We start from the raw sequence: 22,877 nt of genomic DNA, 5'->3' as shown, positions 1-22,877 counted from the left end.
CACACGAGTGTACATCACTACACTATCACACACACACACACACGAGTGTCCATCACTACACTATCACACACACACACGAGTGTCCATCACAACACTATCACACACACACGAGTGTACATCACAACACTATCACACACACACAAACGAGTGTACATCACTACAACAACCGCCACCGCCATTCGCCACTAAGTGGCGGTGACGTCACCACGACGCTTGTGCCAGGCCAAGTGCACCTTGAGGCCACGTGAAGTGTCGAACGCCTGCTGGCAGGAGGTCACGGGGCAGACCCAGGTGCCACGGGTCGACTGACCGAGATGACCGAGATGACTGGCTGATGCACCATCTGTGCCCCCTACTGTACCAACTTGCTGTGCTTTAGCCACCCGGCGCTCCGCTCGTTGTTGTGAGCGTCGCTCCTCCGCCCTCCGTTGTTGTTGTAGGGCGACTGCCTCCAACTGCCCAGTAGCGTCCTTCACGAGCCTCCTCCACTGAGGCCGATCTTGACACCGCTGGTACCAGTCATCGGCAAGTCCACTCAGCTCCACGTCCTCCTTTACCACATCACTCCATCTCTTCTCTAGCCCGTGCCGCGCCCATTTAGCCCCCTCGATCCGGCCGAACAAAAGCTGTTTAGGCATGCGGTGGCTGGGCATGCGGGCTACATGACCCAGCCAACGCAGCCTTGCCTGCCGGAGGAGCTCACTGATGGGACTTTGCCCAGATCTTTCAAGGACTTGTGAGCTCCTCACACAATCCAGCCTGGTTAAACCCAGGATGGATCGTAGGCAGGCCAGCCTAAATGTTTCCAACCGGCGAAGATGCTCCATTAGGGGGGTCCACGTTTTGCAAGCGTAGAGAAGGGAGGAAATGACCGTAGCCGAGAAGACCTGCAGCTTCGTGCGGAGCGACAGACCAGGTAGCTTCCACACAGCGTTACGCAACCGATGAAAAGATATTGCCGCCCGACTGATTCGGAGTGAGACCTCTGCTGATAAACTGGAGCCGGTCATAAGCACACTGCCCAGATATGGGAAACTCTCCACTCTCTCCACAACTGCCCCATCACCGATTGGGAGTTGTGGGGGTGGAGTGTCCGATGGTACAAAATACCCAGGCAGGTGCTTAGTTTTGGTGGGGCTGATGGTAAGGCCCCACCTCTTAGTGGCACGCTCTAGTCTCAGCAGCAGCGTCTCCAACTCCTCTTCTGAATGAGCAGCTATTACCAAATCATCGGCATACATAACGTGGTTGACCAATAGGGAGCCATCCCTTGATCGCACCCGGGCGTCGATCAGCCTCCCATTATATCTGTACCAAATGGAAATTCCCCCGGTACAGCTATTGAAGGCTTCACGAACTACGCAGTCGAAATATATGTTACATAATGTGGGAGCCAGAGGACATCCCTGTCGCACCCCAAGGTGTACAGGGAAAGGCTCCGACTCCCGGCCACGTAGTTTTACCCGGGCCCGTTCACCATCATGAAGGTCCTTAATGATCGTGAGCAGAGGGTCAGGGACTCCGAAAGCACGAAGAACAACCCAGAGCCCAGTCCTACTGATGGTATCATAGGCCTTGACCAGGTCAATAAAGCAGAGATGTAGGTCTTTTTGGAATTCCCTACACCTCTGCTGTAGCAGACGGACAGAAAATATGGCATTTGTGCAGGACCGCCCTTTCCTGAAACCGCATTGGGGCTCCGCAAGCCTCTTCTCAGCGTGCCTAGCAAGGCGATGTTGAATAATCCTTGCCAGGACCTTACCCGGCACACTGAGGAGTGAGATGCCCCTGTAGTTGTCACAGTCGGTACGGTCCCCCTTCTTAAAGAGGGGGACCACCAGGGCATCCTTCCAGTCCTGCGGAACCCATCCAGTGGTCCAGACTGTTGTTATGATGTCATATAGGGCAGTCTGTGCACAAACGCCACCCTCCCTCAGCATTTCGCTTGGGAGATCATCTCTGCCCGGTGCCTTTCCTGGTCTCAGACTCCGGATCGCCCTCAGTACTTCCTCAACAGCTGGCACCTCAGCCAGCCACTCACAGGGGGTGACCTCTTCCAATATTTGAGGCACCGCAGCCTCAGCAGGGATATCCCCACTTTGTGCCATGATGTTTTCCTGGCTGAGAGATTTTCCCTCCCCCAGGACCTCACAGAAATGCTCAGCAAATCTGCAAACCTGTTCATGGGGGTCGGAGATTGGATCACCGTTTTTTCCTCTAATGATGGTATTAGGTGTGGCGCTGCAGGTTACTTTTTTGATGGCGTTAAATAGTGATTTGTGATCGCGGGCCACTGAGGCAGACTCCATCTCCTCAGCAACCCGCGACCACCACCCATGCTTACAGCGCCTTACGGCTCTCAGAACCTCCGAGCGAAGGCTGCGGTAAACCTCCTCATTCTCTGACGTGGGATGCTGTATGCGATGAGAGTGGGCCTGTCGCTTTTTCTCAATTAACCTGAACACCTCCTCTGTCAGCCAGGGTTTCTGGGGAGGTCTGGACCGCGTACCCAAAGCAGCCATTGCAGCTGCATGAGTCACAGTCTTAAACCTCGCCCATTTACCCTCGACATCAGGTGGAGTGGGGGACGATGCCAACCATAGCTGCAAGCGATGATGAAATTCTCGCTTGCAACTTTCATCAGCTAACTGAGACAGTGTGCATCACTACACTATCACACACACACATGAGTGTACTTCACTACACTATCACACACACACACGAGTGTACATCACTACACTATCACACACACACACACGAGTGTACATCACTACACTATCACACACACACAAGTGTACATCACTACACTATCACACACACATGAGTGTACATCACTACACTATCACACACACATGAGTGTACATCACTACACTGTCACACACACACACGAGTGTACATCACTGCACTATCACACACACGAGTGTATATCACTACACTATCACACACACACGAGTGTACATCACTACACTATCACACACACATGAGTGTACATCACTACACTGTCACACACACACACGAGTGTACATCACTGTGTAATGCGGGCGAAAGCGACCTTCCGGATGTGACGTCACGAGGAGGCGGAGCCAGGTGACGTGGGTGAAAGGTAGGGGGTCCTTAAGCGGGTAAACCGGAAGGAGAAGGCAGTCGGGGTGTGAATGGAAAGGTGTGGGGCCACGCGGGCGTACGAGCCGAGGGGGCACCGTCAGAAGCGGGAGCCAACCCTGGGAACAGTAGGGAGCTACTGGGAGGTGTAAAGCTGCAGATAGAGATAGGCAGTAAGGCTGTGTGTGAAGAGCAGCGGGGTGGCTGCCAGGAGTCGCAGGAGCGACGAGAAGGCGAGACAGCACGAGGCCGTCAGAGCTGCAGCAGGAACAGCCAAGGGAGCTGTGTGAGAGTACAGCAGCGGAGCTGCTGTGGGGCTGCAAGAGCGACAAGAACAGCAGCGGGGCTGCTGATGTGGACTGGAGTGACATCGGAACCAGCACAGAGAGAATAAGAGAGACAGCCGTGTGGGGACGCAGTACGGACCGAATAAAGGACACTGAGCCAGATATCGTGGTCAAGTCTTTTATTACACTGGGGTCAGAAGTGAAACGGCATGTCTAAGCAAGTTAGGAAGAAAATTCCCCCGGCGCCAGCATCGGCTTCTTCGTCCGACGACGACGAATTCCCTCCGACCACGGATTTTGCTGGGGTGGTGGAGGAGAGCCCTGCTGAGGCGAGCACGGGGACGGGCGTGGAAGATGTCGGCGCGATGGCGGGTCCGTCAACAACATCGGACGCTGAGCAAAGATGGCAACAGGTGGCAGAACAACTGGAGACACTCAAGGACGTCCTGGCGCATCTGTGTCACCTCGTTACGCCAAGGACGACGATGGAACGAGAAGGTGCTCCACGGGCCGCCACGTTGCCTGCCCTGCCGCCGCCATTGGCCACGCGGCAAGAAGACGCCATCTTGCGCGCTCCGCGGCGCCAAACCGCCATCTTGGCCACGCCGCGGGCCGACGCCATTTTGAATTTACCTCCACAACAACCATCATTGGAAGACGGCGTGAAGAGGAGTCGGAGTCGCCACCTTACTACGGTTAAGGAATTCTCTATCGGGGGCGATTGGAGCGCTTTCGCCTGCCGATTTTTGGCGGCGGTTCGTTCAGCAAGATGGACCGATGCGGAGGCCTTGGAAGTGTTGCCGACTCTACTGGACGACGAATCTGTGCGATTTTTCCGTTCCATAACGGCCGATAAGAAGAAGACGTTATGTGGAGTTTTTGAGGAAATGGCCGACGCCTATGAGCCACCTGACGACGCGCATCGGCGATTCGCTCAACGACAACGAGCACCCGAAGAATCGCCCGTGGCGTTCAGGGGTGCGGTGTTGGAGCTGGCCATGGCAGCATATCCTGACACGCCACAGGATCTGCTCGAGCCCCTCATATTGGGAAAAATGCTGGAGCTGTCTCGGGATCTGGGGATCCCCATGCCTGTGTGTGGGCATGAGAAGCTCACGTCCCGGGCGGCAGCAAAGTGTCTGGACGCGCAGTTTAATCTCCGTCGCTGGAAGCAAGTGGCGGCATGGACGGGTGGGCCCGTCAAGGAAGGAGGCGCGATGGGGTGGGACCCCACAAGGGCGATCTATGTGCCGGATGAGCGGGGTCCACAGGAGCTGACGGCTGCCTCCTCTCCATGGCCGGGACGCGGAAGGCCGGGGCCGCGCGCTACGCCATCGGGACGGGGCCGCCGGGACGCAGGACCTGCGCTTCGGCGCAACGAGGCCGATTGCTTCCGCTGCGGCCGTAGGGGCCATTACGCCAAAGATTGCTGGGCCCGCTTCCCGGGTCCGCCGCAGCAGGAGCCCACAACACCGGACAAGCCGACCAAGGAACCTCCGAAACAGGCATGTCGGCACGCACCAGACACTCGGCAAGGCTTTACACCTCACCCACCACCTGTGTTGCGCGATCCTATTGTTGTTGTTAAAGAAAGGCCATCGACGGGGCCTTGTCATTCAGTTACGCAGTGGCGCAAATTGGCACGGAGAGTTGTCGCGGCCGCTACGGGTTCGTCCACTGTACCGGGGTCCATACAAGGTGTGGACGTGCGCATTTTGGTCGACTCGGGAGCGTCTGCAACTATTATATCGGATGTCATTTTCCATCTGTTGGGCATTCCGCCGGGGGCTGTGCGTCCGGTTTATGGGTCTTGCGTCGCTGCAAACGGGGGTAGTATGGGGATTGTGGGCCAGGTGGATGCTAAGATATCTATAGGGGATGTGTCGGCTTCGGGCGTTGTGTTAATATCGAGATCTTTGGCGGTTCCTTGCTTACTAGGCACGGATTTTTTGGCTAAGATGCCCATTTTGATTAAAATCAATGAGAATTGTATTGAATTGCCGGGGGGCCGTCGAATCTCGTTTGTGCCGTCGCCCTGGGGGCGACCTGCTTCGGCCGTACAGGTGCAGGCGCTGTCCGTCGCATCTGTGGACATCCCACCTGGTTCACAGATGCTTATACCCTTGCGGTATCGGAAGCCCCTGCCCAATCGGCTAGGAGCATTAGGGGTCTTGTTGTCACCATCCGCCACGATAACAACGGGATTGGCGTTAGTTGGGGCACAGACCATCGTCCGGCCGGATCAATTACCGGTTTTACAGGTGCTTAATGCGGGGGTGGAAAACATCCGTGTTCCGGCCGGTACGGTTGTGGCACATGCCACTACGGCGTTTGCGACGCACGATTGTCCGCATCGCCGAGGAGTGGTCGCTGGTGTTTCCGAGCCAAGGAGTTCGGATAATCGTTGGATCGCTACCTTATGTGACGAAAATTCTTCCCTGTCCGTGGGGCAACGTGATGCGCTGCGTAAATTGTTGCTGACGTATTCGGATGTATTCAGCTCCGACGATTTGGATTTGGGACGCACATCGTTGCTTTCCCATCACATTGAGACGGGCGACGCTGCCCCTATTCGGTTAAATTCGCATCGGATGAGTCCAGCGGAGCGAGAACACGTTCGGGGGGCGGTGGAAGACATGTTGGCTGCGGACATTATATCGCCATCTAACAGCCCATGGGGCGCTCTTGTGGTCTTGGTTAAGAAAAAGGATGGCAACTTGAGATTTTGTGTCGATTTCCGGAAATTGAATAAGATATCGGTGGCAGATGCGTACCCCCTGCCGCGTATGGACGACTCCCTTGACGCATTGTCGGGGGCTAAGTTCTTTTCCACACTGGACCTCTCTTCGGGATTTTGGCAGCTTCCCCTTGACGAGTCCTCACGGGAGAAAACCGCATTCCGTACGCCGCAGGGGTTATTTCAATTCAACTGCCTCCCGATGGGATTGAATGCGGCCCCTGCTACGTTTCAAAGATTGATGGAGCTCGTTTTGACGGGGTTGCAGTGGGAGACGTGTCTTATATATTTGGACGATATTATTGTGTTCAGCCGCACATTTGAGGAACATTTAACGCGGCTGGAGACAGTGTTCACGAGGATGCGCTCTGCCAATTTGAAATTCAAACCAAAGAAATGCCACCTACTGCAACGGTCCGTCCGTTATTTGGGGCACATTGTGAGTGCCGAGGGGGTGTCCACGGATCCGGAAAAGACGGCGTGTGTCCGGGATTGGCCGACTCCGGCCTCTGTGGGGGATGTTCGACGGTTTTTGGGATTTGCCTCGTATTACCGAAGATTTGTGCCGGGGTTTGCGACGATTGCGAGGCCCTTGCATCTCCTTATGGGTAAAGGACGGAAATTTGTTTGGGGAGAGCCGGAGGAGGCGGCCTTTCGGAGTCTGCGCGATCTATTGGCTACGGCCCCGACATTGGATTATCCCGATTTTGATCGCCCTTTCATTCTCGATACGGACGCGAGTGACACAGGTATTGGGGCGGTATTATCACAGTCTAAAGGGGGCGTAGAGCGCGTCGTGGCGTATGGTAGCCGAGTCTTGTCGCCTGCGGAAACACGCTACTGTGTCACTCGTAGGGAACTTTTGGCGGTTGTTTTTTTCCTACGGCAATTTCGACCGTACCTTTACGGTCGTTCTTTTATTGTGCGTACGGATCATGCGGCCTTGCAATATGCACTTAAAATGGACCAGCCATCGGGACAGTGGGCACGTTGGTTGGACACGCTGCAGGAGTTTTCCTTCCAAATTCAACATCGGAAGGGAGTGCGCCATGCAAACGCTGACGCACTTTCCAGATTACCAGGGCGCGCCCCTTGTAAATGTGCGTCGGGGACGCATAGGTGTTCGCCGATTCTCAACCCCCCTCAGCCGCTCACGTTGGCCGTCGGGAAGTCGGATACTCCGATGGAACCGGGACCGACTGATGGGGTTTTGAATCTGCCGCGGTCTGTCTGGATTCGGGAACAGATGATGGACGAGTCGTTGTTGTCCATGCGGAAGCGGTCTATGAGGGACAAGGGGAGTCCGAGTTCGGCTGTGGGGCCGCGAACCGCTCTCCGAGATGGTCTGCTTATGTGGCAAGAAAGGTTCCAGGAAAGCTGGCGTGTGGTGGTACCAACGTCCTTGCGATTTGAGTTGATTAGAACTCTCCATTGTGACACACTATTGCATTTAGGGGTGCAGAAGACCTTGTTGACGTTACAACGTCATTATTTTTGGCACGGCATGGCGACAGATGTCGTAGGGCACGTGCGCGCGTGCCCTGAATGCGCCCGGCGTAAGCCGCCTAAACATCCTTACGTGCCGCCTCTCCAGTCGATTCAGGTGTCTCGAGTCAATGAATTGGTGGCACTGGACATATTGGGACCCTTCCCACCATCGGCGAGGGGAAATAAATATTTGCTGGTAGGGGTCGAGTATCTCTCCCGTTGGCCGATGGCCTGGCCGTTGCCCGATCAGTCGGCCGCGGCCATCACCGACGCCTTTTTGTTTGGGTACATTATGGACAAGGGGGCGCCGGAGAGACTCCTCACGGACCAGGGCCGAAATTTCTCTTCTAAATTGTTGGCTGAAGTGTGCGCAGGCCTTGGGACTAAGAAGATACGGACATCTCCATACCATCCGCAGACGGATGGTATGGTTGAGCGGCTGAACAGGACATTGTCTGCCATGCTTTGCCATACTGTGAGTGAACAGCAATCGGATTGGGATCTGCACATCCCCGGAGTGCTTTCGGCGTACAGGATGACGCCCCATGCGGCTACAGGATATTCGCCGTTTTACCTTATGTATGGTCGGGAAAACGTGCCTCCGGTGGATGTGCAATTGGGTACTGGGGTGAAGGGACCTCGTAAACCACTCCCTGAATACATTCAGGACACGGTTCGCCGGGTTACGGAGGCGCGGGAAAACGCCCGCGTGGCTACGGCCAAAGCCCAGGCCCGGAACGAGCGGTATGCTCGGCGGTCTGAGGGGGAGTGCCCCTGGAAGGTGGGAGACCTGGCCTGGCTCCATTGCCCGCAGGTGCGGCCGGGGACCTCTCCTAAATTGCACAAACCTTGGCATGGTCCTGTGCGCCTCATTGAGGTTCCCAATCCACAGTCGGCGCACGTTCAGTTTGGTTCTCGCCGTTGGTTTGTTCATACGTCGCGGTTGAAACCATATGTTGCTCCCCTACGTGATGCGTCATCTCCCAATGTTGCCTTGCCGGGGTCTGTTGCTGCTGACTCTGACTCTTCCCCGCCTGCGTCCATTGATCTTGCTAGAGCGCCTGTCGTACCTGTTCCAGACAGGCCGACCGTGACACCGCGGGGGAGGAGTGGGCCTGCTCGGAGGGCGCCTGCCAAGGCTGCGGGACCTTCAAGCCCGGCGACCCTTCCGACCCCGCTGCAGGCGCATTCGCCGAATATGACCAAGACTGATTCGTCAGGGACACGAGATGTCGGTGGACTTCCAATCGCAGCAGGGGAATTACCCCCTGTCATTTCTCGTGTTCCATCGCGTCCCCGTTCTACAAGTGGGCCGCCGACCGTCCGGGACGGGCCGGCGACCCGCACTCGTTCCAAATCGCTTACGTTTCGTTGATTGTATGTTGTTATTGTTCTTGTTCTTGCCGTCGTATTTATCGCATGCTTTCGTACGTTCGTCGATGTTACTTGTGTGTTGTTCTTGTTGTTATATTGCATGCTTAGTGTCCTTTAAGGGGGAAGGTCGGTTCACCGCATTACGCTTTGGTGTTGTTCAGCCGAGGTCGGCTGGGTTTTTTCTATGGGGGAGGGTGGTGTAATGCGGGCGAAAGCGACCTTCCGGATGTGACGTCACGAGGAGGCGGAGACAGGTGACGTGGGTGAAAGGTAGGGGGTCCTTAAGCGGGTAAACCGGAAGGAGAAGGCAGTCGGGGTGTGAATGGAAAGGTGTGGGGCCACGCGGGCGTACGAGCCGAGGGGGCACCGTCAGAAGCGGGAGCCAACCCTGGGAACAGTAGGGAGCTACTGGGAGGTGTAAAGCTGCAGATAGAGATAGCAGTAAGGCTGTGTGTGAGGAGCAGCGGGGTGGCTGCCAGGAGTCGCAGGAGCGACGAGAAGGCGAGACAGCACGAGGCCGTCAGAGCTGCAGCAGGAACAGCCAAGGGAGCTGTGTGAGAGTACAGCAGCGGAGCTGCTGTGGGGCTGCAAGAGCGACAAGAACAGCAGCGGGGCTGCTGATGTGGACTGGAGTGACATCGGAACCAGCACAGAGAGAATAAGAGAGACAGCCGTGTGGGGACGCAGTACGGACCGAATAAAGGACACTGAGCCAGATATCGTGGTCAAGTCTTTTATTACAACTGCACTATCACACACACGAGTGTATATCACTACACTATCACACACACGAGTGTACATCACTACCCTATCACACACGAGTGTACATCACTACACTATCACACGAGTGAGCAGCTGGTGCGGTGTGTAAACGTCACCACAGGGGAGACAAAGGCGGCCGGGCGTGGTGTTGGCCAACCCCAGCCACCTCGTGTGCCGTGTCGGCCTTCACAGCCACTCACCAAAAGCACTTGCTGCTACTTTTGTGAAAGGTTATACGGGAGATCGTTGTGTTTGTTGTACACACACGGACGCTACGGCGTGTTGATATCCACGCTGCTGATGCTGCTGCTGCGATCCACTGCACCACCTCCTGGCACCTCGCAAAGCCCCGCAGGGGCTGGGCCTGGGCAGGGCTCGCACGGGCAGCCACCACCACCACTCTGCCTAGCAGGTGCTACAGGCTGCGGGGCCACGTGGTGGGGCAGTTACCACCCTGCCTAGCAGGTGCTACAGGCTGCGGGGCCACGTGGCGGGGCAGCCACCACCCTGCCTAGCAGGTGCTACAGGCTGTGGGGCCACGTGGCGGGGCAGCCACCACCCTGCCTAGCAGGTGCTACAGGCTGCGGGGCCACGTGGTGGGGCAGTCAACACCCTGCCTAGCAGGTGCTACAGGCTGCGGGGCTACATGGCAGGGCAGCAGATGGCGGGGCAGCAGATGGCGGGGCAGACAAACGCACCGCTGTACTGTACTTCTGTGCTCTCGCCAGCTGCGCCGCCTGACTTCGCCAACGCGCGGTGACCGGCGTGGTGAAGTATGGTCAAATATCCCCCTCGACCCGCACGGTGTAGGGAGGCCCTCATCCAGCAGCGGATTGACAAAGTGCCCGTTACATATCATCACACCGAAAGCTACGCATTACAACGTTGCATAACAATGCTCATTATGAATTGCTCTACTGTAGTGTACGTGCGTGTTAGTGCACGAGTGCTATTGTTATAGTGGTGCTGTTGTTACACGGCTACTGTGATTATCGTTACTGCAGACGGACGCTCACCGACTGTGGACCCAAACTCGGCCTACAACAACCTCCAGATTTCCTCGGACCTCAGGACGGTGACGTGGACCGCTGTCTCCCAGGGTCGCCCCGATCACCCACACCGCTTTGATGGCTGTCTACAAGCCCTGTGCTCCGAGAGCTTCTCGTCGGGTCAGCACTACTGGGAGGTGGACGTGGGGGGTGCGGCGGGGAGCTGTGAGGTTGGAGTCGCGTACGGGACGATCGCACGGAAAGGGAGTGGTGACGAGTGCAGCCTGGGACTGAACGACTCATCCTGGGTTTTATATAAATATAACAACAGCTGCTACGTGCGTCATGGTGGTGTATCGACCTCGGTGCCGGTGAGGGATCCTCCCCGGAGAGTCGGGTGTCACCTGCACTGGGAGGCGGGGCTGCTGTCGTTTTACAGCGCCGACTCCATGGAGCTGCTGCACTCCGTCTACCACTCGTTTAGTCAACCGCTCTACCCCGCACTGAGTGTGTGGGGTGATGATGGTGACTCAGTGAGGATTCTGGATCTGAGTCGTGCGTCCTGAGAGCACGGAGTGTGAGCAGCGCAGAGAAACGGGCACAACGCACAAAATCGCGCACACAAAGACACAGATCCCCCGTGTAGCCTTCACAGGCTGTTGGGGCAAGTGCTGCTAGCGAGCACCTTTGGGGCCGTCCATAAATGACGTCACGCACCTAGGGGGGAGGGTTACACATTTGTGACGGGGGGGTTGAGAAATGTGACGTCACGTCAAAATGCGCAACTTAAATAAATATAGACAACATGTTCTACTTAGTTAAATAGACTTTTTAATAAATGTTTTCTCCTACAACATCAGAGTGCAGCGCCACATTAAATATGCACTACAATGACAATAGTTTAAAGATATTTGAGGCATGTTTTATTTTCTTGGGGGGGGAGGGCATAGCTTTGTGACGTCATATTTGAAGGGGGGTCTGACTTTTTGTGACGCCGTGTGACGAAGGGGGGGGGATCAAAAATCGTGTGACGTCATTTATGGACGGCCCCTATGAAGGCCGGCACAGCACACTAGGTGGTGGGTGGCCAACACCACGCCCGGCCGCCTTTGTCTCCCCAGTGGTGATGTTTACACACCGCACCAAAAGCTCTTCAGGCTGAGTCGACCTAGGGGAGGACCATGCGCGGTTCACCAACACCAGTGACGATAATCGGTATCGGTCCAGGCTCTCCCCTAGGTCGACTCAGCCTCAAATGAGTACCTGCTGCGATGTGCAAACATCGCCACTGGGGAGACAAAGGCGGGTCGGGCGTGGTGCTGGTCACCGACCCTCTCGTGTGCTACAGTGCCGGACTTCATAGGTGCTACTAGCAAACAGCACTTGCCCCAACAGTCTGTTAAGACTACACAGATACACACACAGATAGACAAACACACACACATACAAACACACAGACACACAAACAGGTAGACACATGTACATACACACACAAATACACTCACAAACAGAAACATACACACACAGATACACACACATACAAAGAGAACTATCCCCCATATAGCCTTAACAGACTGTACGGGCAAGTGCTGTTAGTGAGCACCTATAAAGGCCGCACTTCAACGAGGGTGCGGGTGGCCACCATCACGCCTAGCCGCCTTTGTTTCCTAAGTGGCGATATTTACACATTGTACCAGGTACTTATTTGAGGCTGAGACGACCTAGGGGAGGCCCATGACCGGTTTACCAACACCATTGATAACTATTATTTGAATCGGTCTTGGGTCTCCCCTAGGTCGACTCAGCCTAAAATGAGTACCTGGTGCGATGATAAAATATCGCCCCTGGGGATACAAAGGCGGGTCTCTCCCAGGCTGGCCTTCATAGGTGAAACTCACTAACAGCACTTAACTCAACAGTATTTTAAAGCTATACGGGGGATCTTTGTCTTCGAGTAAGTGGGTTGGTGTGTATGTCTTTGTTTGTCTTTGTTATTGTGTATGTGTCTTTGTTACTGTGTCTGTGCGTGTCTTTGTGTGTCTTTGTCTTTGTGTGTCTTTGTTATTGTGTTTGTGTCTTTGTTACTGTGTCTGTGCGTGTCTTTGTTATTGTGTTTGTGTCTTTGTTACTGTCTGTGCATGTCTTTGTGTGTTTTGTTATTGTGGTTGTGTCTTTGTTACTGTGTCTGTGCGTGTCTTTGTGTGTCTTTGTTATTGTGTTTGCGTCTTTGTTACTGTGTCTGTGCGTGTATTTGTCTTTGTGTGTCTTTGTTATTGTGTTTGTGTCTTTGTTACTGTGTCTGTGCGTGTCTCCGTGTATTTCTGGGCGTGGTGCTGCCTACCCACTCCCTTTTGTGTCACAGTACTGGCCTTCATCGGTGCTACTCGCTACGAACAGCACTTGCCCCAACAGTCTGTTAAGGCTACACGGGGGATCTTTCTCTTTAGTGCATAGAGAGCCATGTGCGTAGTGTGGGGTGGAGCGGTGGTGCAGTGGTTAGCGCACTGGTGGGGGTGGGCGGGGGGAGCCAAGCTTCTCTCTGACGTCATCGTCCCTCGCGCCGCGTGGGGCTCAACGCCGAGAGGGCGGAGCTCCCTCGCGGGCGTGCTGGGAACACGCGTCACGTGACGCTACGGGGTGACGCGCGCCGTCCCCTCGTGGTCACTCGCTCGTTGGGCGATAAACCCGGGGTGGGAATGGGATGGCATCACTAGGGGGGGACTACCCGTGGTGTGTGTGCTGAGCGTCGCTGGGCTAAAACATTTTTGTTATAACCTCGGGTCGAGTGACTCCTCCACCCATCCAACGCAGTTTTATTTTACAGAGCATAGACAGAGAGAAGCCACACCTAGTAGGATGTTTTTCGCGACCAATATTATTCATATAAAGGTTTGTTTTTATTAATATTTTCATTATCTGCTTAGACTTTGAAGTGGGTTAAAGTATTTAAGTGCCTGATATATCTCTCGCATTACAACACGACTAATTTTGTCTCAACACGCATTAATACCACAGAGACACTGTGTGTTATTACAGGGAGAGAGACACCGCAAACCCCAAAAAATAGCAGCCGTCAGGGTCAGAATCCAACACACGACCTCCTGCATAGTAGGCGAGGGAGTTAACATCTAGCCACAACGGCGCCCCTCCTTAAAGTGAGACACCAATATGGTGTGAATCCAACCTCGAGTCTCAGGCTGTTTAGCAACGCGTAGATGATTTGAGACACATTGATTATATCGTACCAGTTGTGTACTTGTGTGAACGCTAATCGCATTGTGCTCTGGGCTGTGGGTGAGATTTATATTTGCTTCATTGCTGGCATGGGTTTGACTTGTTTTGCTTTTTTCATTTTTGTGACCCAGGTCACTCTTGTCAATGAGACTCATCCTGATCTCCTGAGTTCTCACCTCGTTAAATTTAAATTCAACTCGACTCGATCATCAGCATCAGCAGAAATATCATCAGCAGAAGAATTAGTAACAGGAGCAACAGCATCAACAGCAGTAGCTCCATCATTATCTTAATCAGCATCAGGAGTAGAACTAGCATCAATAATGATAGAATCATTATCAGCAGTAACAGAATCATCAACAGCAGCAGAAGCAGCATCATTATCATCACTCCGTGCAACCGAGACTCGTCCTGGTTTCTTGAGTTCTCACCTGGTTAAACAAATCGACTTTAACACGTAGGCTTTTGCGACCAATATTATCCATGATAAAGGTTTTTCGGGTTAGATCGCGTAAATTTACATAGACCTGATTGTGTGCTGGATTACCTCTAGATTGTAATCACATTGTATTGTGGGTCAAGGGTCAATGTGTTCTTGGTGAATAAAAAATAAAATCTGAAAATCTATTGTCAAGATTGTCATCCAGGCTGTGAATGTGACTCTCTCATAGCTGAGACTGATGTGTGTAAACATGTATTTTTGAGGGATTGTTGCTGTTGTTTTGTTTGTTTAGATGTCATATTAACGGACATTAAACCCTGGCACAGTTAGTAAATCTATAGCTTACGCCTTCACAGGTAAGTGCTGTCTGTAGCCTTGGGCCACATTCCATGGCGCATCTCGTGTTATTTTTTGCTTCACTCTGTCAGTTTGCTTGTTCCTCGTCATCATGAGCTATGATGATGAATGGATCCTGACTGATGGATGATGATGAAAAGCACGATGATGATAATGACTACACTTGGTAATGATGACCACCACCCACTCACCTGCACCCAACACTCTCCTCGCCGACACCTGCCACTCCCTAACCTACTACCCCCTCAGCCGTCTACAGAGACCCTCCCTCCCACCTGCCCTCACACCTGCTCGGCCATACACCTGCCCATCCTGCCACCCTCCCAGCTGCCCACCTCATGCATATTCAAGCAACCATTCCCGGCTGATCTCCCTCCCACCTGATCACCTGCAAACCCGCTCACTCACCCACCCGCACAAAGACAAAGATACCCCGTATAGCCTGAACATACTGTTGGGCAAGTCCTGTTAGCGAGCATCTATGAAGGCCTTCATGGCACATGAGTTGGTGGGCGGCCAGCACAAAGCCCGGCCGCCTTTGTCTCTCGAGTGGTGATATTTATACTCTACACCAGGTACTCATTTTAGGCTGAGTCGAGCTAAGGGAGGCCCATGACCGGTTCAGACAATGGTCATTGGTGTTGGTGGCCATGAGTGGGAATTGAACTTGGATCGGCAGGTTCGTAGCACAGCACACAACCACTGCAACACCAATCTCCACCTACACACACACCTGCTCAACCACCCACACGATCACCCTCCTACCCTCCCACCTGATCCCCCACTATTTTACACGTGAAGTTGGGAGATAATTTGTCAAACAATATAAAGTTTAATATTTTTAAAGACAATTTTAACTATCATGCTCAAATAAATCATGAACAAATAAATGGCAATCTTGATTTGAAATAAATGGCAATGATAGAGACGACATACTTTTAAAAAATAACCTTTAATAGGAATGTGTTACAAGATACAGTTTGGTGCAGAAACCCACAGCCTCACCATAGCCGACGACATCAGTCCAAGGGACAAACCACCGTTTGCCTGGCTACTCTGGGTTTTGTAAAAATCGCGACCCGTTAACAGTTAACGGGTTGGAGTTAACGGTTAACTCCAACCCGTTATTCGTGTCTTGGTTGGTCGCCGCCGTGTGCGCTCCTGGGACAGCGTCTCTCAGCCACAGCGAGCGGCTATCGATGAGAAGCCACTGAGAGTCGTGGCGAGCGCTGGCAGCTCCCACTGAGAGCGTAGCTAGTGGACCTGGCTCCCGTCTGGAAGTGGTCAAAGCCGACCGTGTAACGTGTCTCACGTTGCGTCTAAACCGCTACGTGCCATACGAAGCTCGTGTCTGTGACCTTGACCACCTGAGCACATTTCCACGGAGTGTCTCGTGAGGTTTGTAACCTCGTGCTAAGTAATTTCGGCTTCCTTGTTCATTTCCGATGTTGTGAGCCCCCAGGATGTTGATGGTTAAAATATTTTAATGGGAACGTCCCTCGATTGAACTTCTCATTCGCATGGGTATCCTCGGTATCAAGTGACACATGCCTTTAAACTTCCATAAAACGATTTACTACGTGTGAATTTGCACGTAACAATATTTGTGTGCATTTTGGTTTCTTCGTGTGTCTATGAGAGTGTAACTCATACCACTAAGTAGCTATGTGATTTTGTGTTTATATTAATATTTTTGAATGAGTTGTAAATGCGTCAGTATTGTATCTAAATGAAAGAGAGTGACTCACACTAATGAGTAGCTATGTCAGGGTGTGTTTATATTTACTATCTGGGGGGCCGTTACCCGGACCCAAGCAATGAGGTTGTCTATAACATGACACATCACACTATCTACTGTGTACAGCTCAGATATAGTACACGTGTGTGTAATGTTGCTACAAACCCTCACCATGTACTATAGCTGAGTTATAGACAGTGCATAGTGTGATGTGTAATGTTGTTACATACCCAAACCTGTTAACCCATACGGGTTTACCCGTATTCTTCTACAGGGAAATTGAGTAAAAACATTTTGTTTGTCTATTTTTTTGTGTTTCTCCCTTGTGATGGGACTTTGTAGGATGAACGCTGAGATTTATAAGGGACGCGGGGTGACCGATCTCGTCTGGATCGGTCCGTAATAAAGTAGGGCACTGATAAGGGGTTGACAGCTCTGCATACCCACACCATGTGCTAGATCTGAGCTGTAAACAGTCAACGGCGAGGTTATTCTTCTTGGTTCTTTCGGTAAAGTCACGTAGAATGGAAATAATAAAATAATAATAAAAAACATTATAAAATAATTCTCACGACGTTTCGGCCACAACGCAAGCAGCCGTCCTCAGGTGGAGAACAGGTTTGTCGAGGAGACAGACCTGACCAAGAAGATGAATCCCTGCAGTCACGAAAGCTTTAAGGCGAGGTCATTGTGAGAATATGATGCGAAGTAAACTCTTTGGTTCTTTCGGTAAAGTCACGTAGAATGGAAATAATAAAAATAAAACAGAATAAATAATTCTCACGACGTTTCGGCCACAACGCAAGCAGCCGTCTTCAGGTGGAGAACAGGTCTGTCGAGGAGACAGACCTGACCAAGAAGATGAATCCCTGCAGTCACGAAAGCTTCAAGGCGAGGTTATTGTGAGAAAATTATGAGAAGTAAACTCCTTGCTTCTTTCAATAAAGTCACGTAGATATTTTTACCGAAACAACCAAAGAGTATGGAGTGCTGCAGTCACGAAAGCTTCAAATCAAGAATTACGTCGTCAAAGTAAAAAAATCACATCTGCGATAAAATCACGCGTAGTGAATTGAAAGAGACATTGATGAGGCGTCAACCATTAATGTTGTACAACAACAACAGCAGCAGCTGCTGTGCGTCAACGAGCTGCACCACCCGCACGCCGTTCGCCACAACGCGCTACAGACGCAGTCCATGGCGACACGGAGCCAAGGCGAAGTCGCCGCTGCACTCCGACAACAAAGAAAGCGGTGGATAAAGCAAAGCACTTTGTGGCAATCACCCGAATGTCAACAAGACGCAGGGAACTACTAACTTTTATATTTATATATACTGTAGATGTCCATAATGCAGGTTGTTTGGGTTAGATGGTTAACCGCCATTAAAACTGTATAATGGGTATTGGTCGCGAAAGCTTTACGTGTTAAACTACTGTTAGGTGTTCTAGATTTGAAGCTTTCGTGACTGCAAGGATTCATATTCTTAGGTTTTTTTGGTAAAGTCACGTAGGTAAAAAATTTAAATTAATAAAAGTAAAATAAAAAATAAAATAAAAATCACGACGTTTCGGAGGCAAGACGGAAGCTTGTGTTGCCTCCGAAACGTCGTGATTTTTATTTTATTTTTATTTTACTTTTATTAATTTTTATTTAGAATTTTTACCTACGTGACTTTACCGAAAAAACCTAAGAATACTGTTAGGTGTGTTATGGTGATGTGTTAACTTTCCTTGTACTTGCGCTACTATCATGTTTGTGTACTGTTTGATGTTGTAACGTTCTTACCCCGTGCTCCTACTGGACATCCGTTAAAAAGAGCTTTACAGGTCATCGGATTCCTCCTGCAGTATAAATATTTCGATTCTGATGTACTTCAGTTCAAAGATGCCAAATTAACATCTGTGATAATAACAAATCGCGTTACCGGTGTCTGCTTTGATCCACATTGCTCACCGTAGGTTTTGGGCTGTTCGGAATGTACCACTCACTCAGCAGAGGTGGGGGGGGGTAGCAACAATTTCGCATTAACTTTTACTTTGAAACATAAATACACAAAGCAAGTCACAGCATGATAAAATCACTGTAACCGTTAATATACAATGATTAACAAATTACAATTTGAATCGACGGAATTTGGTAAAGTTTTAGTCGTAAAATTGTGAAATAATGGAATAGAATCACCCCTGTGGTTGGTAATGGTTTCTCTCTCCGTGGGTCATCGCAAGACAAATTATTGTATTCAATTGTAACTCAACTTTAAAACATGTTTTGAGATGTTATTGTATTTAAACTTTTAAATATAGAAACACTTTCTTTCGTGTAAACATCCCCGATTGTAAATGTTGTTTGGGCCAATTAACAGGCAGGAAATAATGAGCGCTCGCGTGACACACGCTGGTACTTGTTAAAGCCAAGGGCGCGAATCTACAGGTACATCTAGACAGGTTTGTATGTTTGTGTGATGCGGGGCTTGTTTTTACATTACTTAAACATCTGAGCACATTCCATGGGGTGCCTCGTGAGGTTTGTAACCCCGTGTAAAGTAATTTTACATCCTTGTTTCTTGTCTGTGCGAGCCCTGATACAAATACTTACCACTCACCATCTACACACGACAAACCAGCCGATACTCACAAACATTACTCACCATCTCATATGCACGCACACACTACTCACCACTCACCATACACACACATTACTCACCACTCAACATCCACACACACTACTCGACGGAATTTGGTAAAGTTTTAGTCGTAAAATTGTGAAATAATGGAATAGAATCACCCCTGTGGTTGGTAATGGTTTCTCTCTCCGTGGGTCATCGCAAGACAAATTATTGTATTCAATTGTAATTCAACTTTAAAACATGTTTTGAGATGTTATTGTATTTAAACTTTTAAATATAGAAACACTTTCTTTCGTGTAAACATCCCCGATTGTAAATGTTGTTTGGGCCACTCACCATCCACACACCACTCACCATCCACACACCACTCACCATCTACACACACTACTCACCATCTCATAAGCACACACACTACTCACCACTCACCATCCACACACACTATTCACCACTCACCATCCACACACACTACTCACCATCCACACACATTACTCACCACTCACCATATACATACACATTACTCACCACTCACCATCCACACACACTACTCACCACTCACCATCCACACACTACTCACCATCCACACACACTACTCACCATCCACACACACTACTCACCAGCCGCCATTAAGGGGGAACATCTCACCCAGGAATAAACCCGTTTCGCAGATATTCTGATGGAGATAATGAGACCAAGTAAGAACTGAAAAGTGTAAAAACAAATCCTTGCAGAAGGAAGAGGCAATGACACGAACGAGATAAAGGCAGCTCCAACCAACTCGCCTTCGACTTAAATGGACTTGCTCCTCGCTACATTCATGATCTCCACTAAAGCCGTCTCTGTTTAAAATGGCTTTCTCCCTTTAGTGATGTTCAAATATCCTTCTCACTTCTTTCATTGGGTGATGTTCACTATTTTTTACATTACCATGCATAGCACTCCGAGAGCAAGTGTTTAAGGGCACTTAGTAAATGTACATTTTAACTATTAAATTACCAATACTAAATTATTAATCAGTATGACTTTATTTGATTATTAAAATATTCTTATTTAATTATTATCAAAGTATTACAATATAATTACATAATCATTATTTTATTGTTATTTAAGTGTCAGTAGGAAACGTATTGAATTATTAAGTTAATAATAGATACAAATGTAAAAGAAAAATCGCTAAATCATTTTTCATTATAAATTCACACTTTAAATATAATTATTAAATAATAATGAAAAATGTGTACACATGTTAATTATTATATTACCATTACTGAATGATTATGTAATCAGTAGGAAGTATTATTTAATTATTAAATACTATTCTTTAATTATTAGCGTCAAAGTGTTATAGCACAGCCATTTATTTATTATTTAATTATTGTTTAGGTGCCAGTATTTCACAGTTATTTAATTATAATTAAGTTAATACATACAAAATTGCTAAATCATTATTTTATTATTATCCATTTCCAATTACATAATAATTAAATTATTATAATAACATAATAAAACTATACTACTCAAATTATTATTATTTGACGGTCACGCCAGTTGGTTCAGGGCACGGGGTCGGCAACCTGCAGCTCCGTAGCAGCGTGCGGCTCTTTGAGGGACGGCTGCTTCGTGAGACGTTTTTATTTATCACGCACCACCACCACCACCGTCTCTCGTACTCACACCACGTTCTTATTTATCAAGGACCACCACCAGCACCGTCTCTCGTACTCACACCACGTTCTTATTTATCAAGGACCACCACCACCACCGTCTCTCGTACTCAAACCACGTTCTTATTTATCAAGGACCACCACCACCATCTCTCGTACTCACACCACGTTGCATTGCGGCTCTTGAAATATTAACTTACCGAATTGTAAAAAATAAGAAAAAATGTCTCTCCTTGTTGTTTTGGTTTCTGAACCCCCTGGTTTAGGGGAATCTTTTTTTGTTAAACCTTGAATACGAACTGACAGCTGTGTGGTTTGCTGGGCAAAACGCACAGCCTCACCCTAGCGGGAATGTTTTTATTATTATTACACGCTTTTATTTAACTCACTCTGTTGTTGTCGTATCCTCAAATCTTGTAACTCAATTTTAACCCACTTCCCAATGTGGTATCGTCTACAAACTTTGTATACTTATGTCATTCTGATGACAATACTATATTCTATATGAAAAGTATTTTTAAACATTTTTTTATATGTTTTGTTTTGGCTTGGGTCTAATTGTCCACGCTCAACTAACGTTGGCTGTAAATCACCACGGTCCCTTACGTTATGGCAAGCTTCGGGGCCACTTCCTGGAGTCGTTGAGTTCTGCCATTCAGAGTATGGTACATTTCATTAAAGCGTGTTTAAAAAAGTATTTTTAAATATTACTTATTTTGTTTACGTGACAAACCTTACTCATTGGTTGTGTCAAGTGGTGGCGGGTTTAACGACACTTTTATATTTACGCGATCTACCCCAAAAACACGTTTTATGGATAATATTGATCGCGATAGCCTACTTATAATTTTAAATCTTTAATAAAAATTTACACGGTGAGGTTTACAGTGGAAAAACACAGCCTCACCCAAGCGGGTGTAACCAGTCTATAGGACAAACCATCACTGTTTTCATGGTTACCGTGGGGTTTTTGTAAAAAATATATCAATTGCGACTCTTTAACCTTGACACTGTGTGTGTGAATGTGACGCCACGTCTACGCAGGTGAGTACGGGCTGCCGCGTGCAACATTCCAGGGCGCGTCTCGTGGTGTTTATAATTTAGCTGCAGGTGAAGTCAGCTCGTTTCCTTGTTCGTTGTCGCTGCTCTGTGATTTTTTTACATCTCGCTGCGGTGGCTGAAAGATGTTAACTACCTCGCCCGGTGTACAGGAGGTCGTGGGATCAATCCCGGCCCTGACGCCTGTATATGCACTTGGAGTTTGCTTGTCTCTCTCACCGTGGTGGCTTGAATTTGTCTCCGGTCCTCCAATTTTTCCCTCCACACTTAGAAACATTCGTTTAGAGTGTTTGTCTGCTATAAATGTCCGCATAATAAGCCACGTCGTTGAGCTATCATTTGTGGCCAGGTCGCTTCTGAAAATAGCTATAAACCTCAGTGGGCCTTACCTGGTAAAATAAAAATAGTTTTTTTATAGAATCGTCTAAACTCAGCGATTCCAGGATGTAAAATCTTAACATTAACAATAGGTGATGAATATATATTTGTTAGGTTATTAAGATTTAAATCCTCGATTTTTTACGCATAATAGGAAAATGGACGGTGAAAGTCATATAATGAGCTTAAATGAACTACGATGTTTGTTTAGCCAGGGGCTGTTCGCTGTGGTAATGCGTGAGGCCACCCACCCAGTGACCCAACCACTCAACCGCACGCCCCTCCCAGCCACCCTTCCTCCAGCCCTCCCTCATCACCTGCTCGCCCACCCTTCACGCCATCCTCCTGCCCATCTGTCTCCCCTTTCACCAAATAAACCCCCCCCCCCACTTACTCACTCAACCACCACCACCACCCACTCGCACCTTCGATTAGCACGAGTGGCTATGTATGCTGCGAAATAAGTTCAAGATACACTCACCCACCCACTCACATACCTCCGATTAGCACGGTTGACTACGTATGGTGTGAAAGAAGTTCAACATACATACAACCACCGTCCACCCAGAATAAAACGGTGTCGTAGGAATAAAAAACAAAAACATATTTGACACATGAACAGAGGACGCACAAAGCCAGTT

General features: G+C 49.8%; 1 protein-coding gene across 1 annotated transcript in view; it reads left to right on the top strand.

The window, feature by feature from the left end:
• Positions 1 to 12,348, top strand: part of LOC144733051 (E3 ubiquitin-protein ligase TRIM11-like) — a 265,988-nt gene extending 253,640 nt beyond the window's left edge. Inside the window, exon 7 of the mRNA XM_078614787.1 lies at positions 10,755 to 12,348. Within this exon, the coding sequence (XP_078470913.1) occupies positions 10,755 to 11,305 (551 nt within the window). The 3' untranslated portion in view covers positions 11,306 to 12,348. The remainder of the gene's footprint in view (positions 1 to 10,754) is intronic.
• Positions 12,349 to 22,877: the final 10,529 nt, after the last annotated feature.

The sequence above is a fragment of the Lampetra planeri genome, chromosome 45 (assembly GCF_965212315.1).
Source record: "Lampetra planeri chromosome 45, kcLamPlan1.2.h2, whole genome shotgun sequence".
Lineage (NCBI taxonomy): Eukaryota > Metazoa > Chordata > Hyperoartia > Petromyzontiformes > Petromyzontidae > Lampetra > Lampetra planeri.
The sequence above is the reverse complement of the archived record's forward strand: the minus strand, read 5'-3'. Positions and strand labels throughout refer to the sequence as shown.